This window comes from Sapajus apella, unplaced genomic scaffold (assembly GCF_009761245.1).
Source record: "Sapajus apella isolate SASKATOON/1434 unplaced genomic scaffold, GSC_monkey_1.0 scaffold725, whole genome shotgun sequence".
Taxonomy (NCBI): Eukaryota; Metazoa; Chordata; class Mammalia; order Primates; family Cebidae; genus Sapajus; species Sapajus apella.
The window spans coordinates 22,668-30,880 of record NW_022437651.1 but is presented as its reverse complement, the minus strand read 5'-3'; the positions used below and the strand labels follow the sequence as shown (position 1 = coordinate 30,880).

Here is an 8,213-nt window from a genome sequence, read left to right as displayed (position 1 = left end):
ACATTTCAACTCACATTTTATAACCAGATTATACACATAACATACCTATTGTTACCCTAAGTGATTCAGAATAAGATTATAAAAAATAACTGAATTTCTTTTTCCTGATTCTACAGGTTTTCTTTAGAACGTCAGACTTGGGATAAGCTCTTGCAGCACTATCAGCAGGAGGCTGAAGAGATATTGTCCAGGTTAGTTCTATGAGCTGTAAAAACTGTCTTTAAAAACCTATGGAGTTTGATTAGTGTTTATTTCAGTTCTATTAGCACAAATTGAAAGATGAATCCTTTCTCACAGGCCAATAAGCTCATCAAATTCTGTAGTGTGTATTAGCACTCTTTGACCATAAATGGGAAGTGAGTGAGAGGAAGAGGAGTTGGTGTCACAATTTTCAGTACAGGAACACAATTGATTCTGTTCTGTGTCCTTAGCTACCATTTCATATCCTGGGGGAGACAAGCACATCTCTACCTTGTACCTGGCAGCCTGGGGCTGGGCCAAGAACAGTAATCAAGAGGCTTCAGTGAGCACATGGCCTTTGAGCTGCAGATTTGGGGGATGCCCTTGATTAGGGCCTTCTTGGAGACTGAAAGACATGAAAGGGGGTGATGGAGGAGGATGTGAGGAAAGAGAGGCTCTTTGAGTCTTGAAGGTAGAGGAAAAGTGGGAAAGTGTTAGGTGATTTTTTTTTTTTTTTTTTGAGACAGAGTCTCCCTCTGTTGCCAAGGCTAGAGTGCAGTGGCACCATCTCAGCTCACTACAAACTCCACTTCCTGGATTCAAGCAATTCTCCTGCCTCAGCCTCCTTAGTAGCTAGCATTACAGGCAGATGCCACCACGCCTGGCTAATTTTTGTATTCTTAGTAGAGATAGGATTTCACCATGTTGTCCAGGCTGGGCTAGGTGTTTTTTTGTTGTTTTTTGTTTGTTTTTTTGATCTGTCACCCAGGCTGGAGTGCAGTGGTGCAATCTCAGCTCATTACAACTCTACCTCCTGGATTCAAGCAATTCTCCAGCCTCAGCCTTCTAAGTAGCTGGGATCACAGGCATGCTCCACCATACCTGGCTAATTTTTGTATTTTTAGTAGAGACGGGTTTCGCTATGTTGGCCAGTCTGGTCATGAACTATTGGCCTCAAGTGATCTGCCCATCTTGGCCTCCCAAAGTGCTGAGATTACAGGCGTAAGTCACTGCATCTGGCCAGAAAATGATAGATTTTGATTTAGTTGAACATTAAGCCAGTGATTTTAAGCTTTTTTTCAAAATAGAATCTTGGCTAGAATCCCAACTATAAAATGTTAGTCAAAACCTTAATTGCAAAAGTGGCCTCTCAGTAGAGGAGGGTTTTGAGGAACATGGTTTGGAAAAACTTCCCCAATCCAGGTAATGATGGTTATCAATTACTTTATTCACTTCTTACATATTCTATTTATGAAAATAGATAATGTGTAAGATGCCAGTTTAGGATAAAAACTTTTGTGTCAAAGTTTGTAGTTTAAGAGGAATGGTTCTGGAAGCAGACTTTCTCTGTTCAGACTCTAACTAACTTTCCTTAGTTTGTGACCTGGGGCAATTCGCTTAGTCTTGAATGAGCCTGAGGTTCCTCATTTGAAAATGGGGATGATATTAGTACCCTCCTTATTGAGTTATTGTGAGTGTCAAATGAGGTTAAATGGCAAGTGCCCAGCAGTATCTGGTACCTACTTAGCACTCAGTAAATTGTTGTTATTAAAGGGTCATCATCAGTTTTCATGAGCTCTCAGTCCTGTTCGCTTATTTTAAATAATTCAGGTAGGCCAACATGTTTTGGTAAACAATTGTAGGCACTGACTTTAGGATAGCAAGCTTTGGCTTCACTCTCTCCCAAGTATAGTCCTTCTGGTATATGGACCTTACTATTAGGTGGATTCAACTGACTGGAAATTTCCAGCATTTTCTGGAGTCTGGAGTTTTAAAAACAAATACTAGATAATTGTTTCAGAACTTCTTGTTAAGAAGAGAGCCTGTAACTAACGTAGAGTGGAGAAATATTGATTAAGCTTTATAGGGTAATCTTTGGTATCTCTTCCAGAAAATGATTACAAAATTGCTCGAAAGTTCTTTTGTTTTGTTTTTAGAGGATCAACTGAGGCCAAAATTACTGAGGTCAAAGTGGAACCTATGACATATCTTGGGTCTTCCCAGAATGAAGTTCTTAATACAAAGCCTGACTACCAGAAAATATTACAGAACCAGAGCAAAGTCTTTGATTGTATGGAGTTGGTGGTAAGTGGGCTCATGTTTATTTGGTTGAGTTATCCAGCTTTGCCACCTTGTAATCCTTGGAAATTAAAAGACCTAGGGAACATATATAAGTGTAAGTTGAATAAGTATATTCAACTTTACCTTGGGAAAACATGGAGAGACAATTAAAAAATAATAAATGGAATATATGGTGGTAAATGCTGATGAAGCAGGGTAAGAGGGATAGACAGTATAGGGAGGTTAGTGGGTTGCTATTTTATATAGCAAGGTTTTTTTTTTTGTTTTTTTTTTTTTGAGGCAGAGTCTTGTTATGTCACTCAAAAAAAAAAAAAAAAAAAAAGTGCAGTGGTGCGATCTCAGTTCACTACAACCTCCGCCTCCTGGGTTCAAGTGATACTCCCGCCTCAGCTTCCCAAGTAGCTGGGACTACAGGCCCTCATCACCACGCCCAGCTAATTTTTGTATTTTTAGTAGAGTTGGGGTTTCACCATGTTGGCCAGGCTGGTCTCGAACTCCTGACCTTGTGATCTGCCCACCTCAGCCTCCCAAAGTGCTGGGATTACAGGCGTGAGCCACCACGCCCGGCCTATAGCAAGGTCATTGAAAGCCTCTCTGAGATACCATTTTAACAGAGACTTGAAGGAAATGAGCCATGAGAACATTTGGGGGAATAGTATTGTGTCAATCCAAGTATTAACACCAAGCAGAGGGCATTCGAAAGGGAATTCAAGGAGAGTTTATTTTCAAAAAGGCTAAATAGAAAGGTATGAGTATTGGAGAACCACAAGGGTTAGTGGAGTAACCTGGGGCTTATAGGCATCAGAGCTCTTTCTTCCCCTAGGCCTGAAAGTGAGGAAGGAGTAGCAGTTATTGTAGCACCTAATGGGAGAAAGTCACATAGCTGATTTGAGAGAGCCAACTCAAGATAACTCATTCAGCTCCTTCCCACTTAGGCATTCTGTTGGTAGAGGTTACATGAGTCAGCCTCCTGGAGCATAGAGCAGCCTGGAGAAGAATGCAGTGTGGCTTTGGAGGAACAAACAGAATATCTGGCATAAGCATTCCAGGCTAAAAGAACAGCAAGCCCAAAGCTCCTGAGCAAGAGCTTGCTTCATGGGTTTGAGGAACATCCAAGAAGCCATGGACCCTTCCAGCTCACAGCTGTCTTTTTTCTACAGGTGGATGAGCTGCAAGGATCCGTGAAACAGCTGCAGGCCTTTATGGATGAAAGTACCAAGTGCTTCCAGAAGGTGTCAGTACAGCTTGGTAAGCTTGTCCCTTGAGGGGACCAGTTTGGGCTATTTTCCATCTGATAGCCTTTGGGATAAAAACTGCCCTTCAAAGCCTATGGTCCAAGAGGGTAAGACCTAGGCGTGGTGATTTGTTTTTCTCCCCACAATAAGTAGTATGTTATGGGTACTCAGAGTTGATAGGAAATTTCTAGATGGAAATTCTACAGAAGCACAGTAAACTGAGAATTAAATCCCCATGAAATATTTTGTTGCTTTTGTAAATCCAGGACTTAGGAAATACCCACCCATTGCTTTTTCTCTCTTTATTTCTCAAGAATCTACTAACTGACACTGACATTACTCCTCTATAGCTTTTCCTGGTCTCCTCCCATCCCTAAATTATTTGTTATGCGTATCTTAATTTTCTTTCCTCTTTTTTTTTCTTTTTTTAGGCAAAGTCTCACTCTCGCTCTGTCATCCAGGTTGGAGTGCAGCGGTGCAGTGACTGCACAGCTCACTGCAGCCTCAACCTGGTAGGCTCAAGCAAGCCTTTGACCTCGGGTCCCCAGGGTAGCTGGGACTATAATTGTGCACCACCATACCCAGCTACATTTTAAATGTTTTTGTAGAGATGGGGTCTCCCTGTGTTATCCAGGTTGGTCTTCAACTCTTGGGCTCAAGTGATCCTCCTGCCTTGGCCTCCCAGAGTGCTGGGATTATAAGTGTGAGCCACTACACCTGACCATCTTATTGATCACACTGTATTGTGATTATAGTGGTGGCTGGCTGGCTGGCTTTCTTTCTTTCTTTCTTTCTTTCTTTCTTTCTTTCTTTCTTTCTTTCCTTCCTTCCTTCCATCCTTTCTTCTTTCCCTTTCTTTCCCTCCCTCCCTCCCTCCCTTCCTTCCTCTCTCTCTCTCTCTTTCTTTCTTTTTTTCTTTTCTTTGTTTCTTTCTTTCTTTCTTGTTTTGAGACAGTCTCGCTCTGTCGCCCAGGCTAGAGTATGGTGGCATGATCTTGGCTCACTGTAACCTCCGCCTCCTGAGTTCAAGAGATTTTCCCACCTCAGCCTCCCAAGTAGCTGGGATTACAGGCATGTGCCACCATGCCTGGCAGTTTTTGTATTTTTAGTAGAGATGGGGTTTCACCACATTGGTCAGGCTGGTCTTGAACCCCAGTCTACAAGTGATCACCAAGTTTGGCCTTCCAAAGTGTAGGGATTACAGGCATGAGCAACCTTTTTTTTTTTTTTTTTTTTTTTGAGATAGGGTTTTGCTGTGTCGCCCAGGCTGGAGTACAGGGGTGCAGTCATGACTTATTACAGCCTCAACTTTCTGGGCTCCCAGGTGATTCTCTTGCCTCCCATGTAGCTGGAGGATCATGCTAGGACCATGCTAGGCTAATTTTTTAATTTTTTGTAGAGACAAAGTCTTTTTTTTTTTTTTTTTTTATTTATTATTGAGACGGAGTTTCACTCTTGTTACCCAGGCTGGAGTGCAATGGCGCAATCTCGGCTCACTGCAACCTCCGCCTCCTGGGTTCAGGCAATTCTGCCTCAACCTCCTGAGTAGCTGGGATTACAGGCACGCGCCACCATGCCCAGCTAATGTTTTGTATTTTTAGTAGAGACGGGGTTTCACCATGTTGACCAGGATGGTCTCGATCTCTTGACCTCGTGATCCACCCGCCTCGGCCTCCCAAAGTGCTGGGATTACAGGCTTGAGCCACCGCGCCCGGCCTGAGACAAAGTCTTACTGTGTTGCCCAGGCTAGTCTCAAACTCCTGGGCTCAAGCGATTGATCCCCCCACCTTGACCTCCCAGAATGCTGGGATTACAGGCATGAACCACCATGCCCAGCTGTGCCTGGCTTTCTTACCAGATTGTCATCTCCTTGAGGCCAGAGACTCTTACTTGTCTTTGTAATGCCCTTCCATGTCTAGCACAGTGTCCATACATTAAGTTTTCAATAAATATTATGTTAATTCAATTGAAATTTATTTTTTGACCTCTTTTCTCTGCAGGGAAGAGAAGCATGCAACAATTAGATCCCTCACCAGCTCGAAAACTGCTCAAGCTTCAGCTACAGAACCCACCTGCCACACGTGGATCTGGATCTTGTCAGTGACCTTATGAGCTTTTCTGCCACAAGGCACCCGAGAGGAGAGGAATGGGAAGAGTGCCCCAGAACGTGGTGACTATGTGATTTCTGCCCTGTTGCCTTTGAAGATAACTGGCAGGACTGACTGTAGAGCACTTTGACTTTTTTCAAAAAGTGATGGAATGTATGCATCCAAATGAACATTGCATAGACATTTTTCACAGGAATGTGCAAAATGCTTGAAACCTTAAACTTCTTTTTTGAAATGATCTTCAGATCCAGTGGCTCATTCTTTTATCCTTATCCTGTGAAGATGTTTTTCAGGTTTTGAAACAATCTAAAAGTCATTTAGGGCAAAGTCTAAGGAAACATTTTAGTGGCCAAGTTAGATTCTGGTTGTAAAGGAATGATACTAATTTTCTAGTATAGCTCTGAAGGTGATTTTAGGTAGAAGAGTTTTGAGGCTGGGTGCAATGGCTCACATCTGTAATCCTAGCACTTTGGGAGGCTGAGGCGGGTGGATTGCTTGAGCCCAGGAGTTTAAGACCAGTCTGAGAAATAAGGTGAAACCCTGTCTACAAAAATATAAAAAGCTGGGTGTGGTGACATGTGCCTATAGTGCTGGCTACGCAAAAGGCTGAGGTGAGAGGATTGCTTGAGCCCAGGAGGTTGAGGCTGCAGTGAGCCCTGATTGCACCACTGCACTCCAGCTTGAGTGACAGAGTTAAACCCTGTCTTTTATTTATTTTTTTTTGAGATGGAGTTTTGCTATTGTTGCCTAGGCTGGAGTGCAATGGCGAGACCTTGGCTCACTGCAACCTCCGCCTCCTGGGTTCAAGCGATTCTCCTGCCCAGCCTCCTGAGTAGCTGGGATTACAGGCACCTACCACCAGGCTAATTGATTCTGTCTTTAAAAAAAAATTGTCAGGCGAGGTGGCTCATGCCTGTATCCCAGCACTTTGGTAGGCTAAGGCTGGCTGATCACCTGAGGTCAGGAGTTCGAAACCAGACTGACCAACATGGAGAAACCCTGTCTCTACTAAAAATACAAAAATTAGCTGGGCATGGTGGCAGATACCTGTAGTCCCAGCTACTTGGGAGGCTGAGGCAGTAGAATTGCTTCAACCCAGGAGGTGGAGGTTGCAGTGAGCCGAGGTTGCACCACTGCATTTCAGCCTGGGTGACAGAGTGAGACTCCATCTCAAAAAAAAATTTAAAATGGTAAAAAAATAAATGAAAATAAAAAAGTTATGAGCATTATTTGCAGCATTGGGATATATATATCACTTCACAAGATGTCCAATTTGAAGGAATACCACTCATTCTCTATGTCCTATTGTATGCAGTGTGCTTCAGTTTTTAATACTGAGTTGACCTAAATCCTGGATTCATGACAAGAAAGGCCTAAGTACTACTATTCATTGTTCTATTTGTTTATAATCTGTATTGTAAAATTTCACATAATTAAAAGCTTTCCCTTGTCTTTGTCTATGTTTTGGGTGTATAAACAATTAAAAAGACAGGGAGGCCAGGCATGGTGGCTCACGCCTGTAATCCCAGCACTTTGGGGGGCTGAAGCAGGTGGATCACTTGAAGTCAGGAGTCTGAGACCAGCCTGGCCAACATGGTGAATCCCTATATCTAATAAAAATATAAAAAATTAGCCATGTGTGGGGGCATACACCTGTAATCCCAGCTACTTGGGAGGCTGAGGCAGGAGAATCGCTTGAACCTGGAAGGCAGAGCTTGCAGTAAGCCAAGATAGTACCACTGCACTCTAGCCTGGGCAAAAAAGCGAGACTCCATCTCAAAAAAAAAAAAAAAAAGAGGAAATAGGATTCTTTGCCAAGTTGCTGAAGTGAGCAGTAGTATTGAGATATACCTGTGCATCAATTACCAGTAGAATACCAACTAGGCCAGGCACTTTGGAAGGCAGAGGTGAGTGGGTTGCTTGAGCCCAGGAGTTTGAGACCAGCCGTGGGCAGCATGGCAAAACTCTATCTACAGAAAATGCAAAGATTAGCTGAGAGTGGTGATGCATACCTGTAGTTCAAGCTACTTGGGAGGCTGAGGTGAGAGGATCAATTGAGCCTGGAAGGCCAAGGCTGAAGTAAGACATGATCACACAACTCCAGCCAGGTGAAATCCTGTCTCTACAAAAAATATAAAAAGTTAGCTGGGAGTGGTGATGTGTGCCGGTAGTAACATTCCAGCCTGGACAACAGAGTGAGACCCTATCTCAAAAAAAAAAAAAAAAAAAATGGCACACACAAAAAACCCACCATCTAATTTATTGCTTATTATGCATCTTATTCTGGCCAGGTATGGTGGCTCACACCTGTAATGCAACATTTTGGGAGACCAAAGTGGAAAGACCACTTGAGGCTAGGAGTTCAAGATCAGCCCAGGCAAGATGTTGAGACCCCCGTCCCTCCAAAAAAAAATCGAAAATTAGCCAGGCTTGATGGTGCGTGGCTGTAGTTCTCATGCCTGTAGTCCCAGCTACTCAGGAGGCTGAGGGGGGAAGATACCTTGAGCTCAGGAGTTCAAGGCTGCCATGAGCTATGATCGTGCCACTGTACTGCAGCCTAGATAACAGCAAGACCCTGTTTCAATAAATAAATCCAGGCAGTAGTGCC

The 8,213-nt window shown here is 43.3% G+C and overlaps 1 protein-coding gene across 1 annotated transcript; it reads left to right on the top strand.

The window, feature by feature from the left end:
- Nucleotides 1–88: 88 nt before the first annotated feature.
- On the top strand, nucleotides 89–6,312 carry LOC116546258 (kinetochore-associated protein DSN1 homolog). The gene is made up of 4 exons (XM_032272573.1): nucleotides 89–191; nucleotides 2,118–2,265; nucleotides 3,423–3,510; nucleotides 5,498–6,312. The coding sequence occupies exons 2-4, from the start codon at nucleotides 2,161–2,163 to the stop codon at nucleotides 5,599–5,601; spliced, it is 297 nt and encodes a 98-aa protein (XP_032128464.1). The 5' UTR covers nucleotides 89–191; nucleotides 2,118–2,160; the 3' UTR covers nucleotides 5,602–6,312.
- The last annotated feature ends 1,901 nt before the right edge of the window (nucleotides 6,313–8,213 follow it).

What these genes read in the sequence shown, in the direction of transcription:
- LOC116546258 (XM_032272573.1), top strand. Translation starts at nt 2,161, where the DNA reads ATGACATATCTTGGGTCTTCCCAGAATGAAGTTCTTAATACAAAGCCT. An exon ending in TTGATTGTATGGAGTTGGTG is followed by an intron (nt 2,266 to 3,422) that starts GTAAGTGGGCTC and finishes TTTTTTCTACAG; the next exon opens with GTGGATGAGCTGCAAGGATC. An exon ending in GAAGGTGTCAGTACAGCTTG is followed by an intron (nt 3,511 to 5,497) that starts GTAAGCTTGTCC and finishes TTTTCTCTGCAG; the next exon opens with GGAAGAGAAGCATGCAACAA.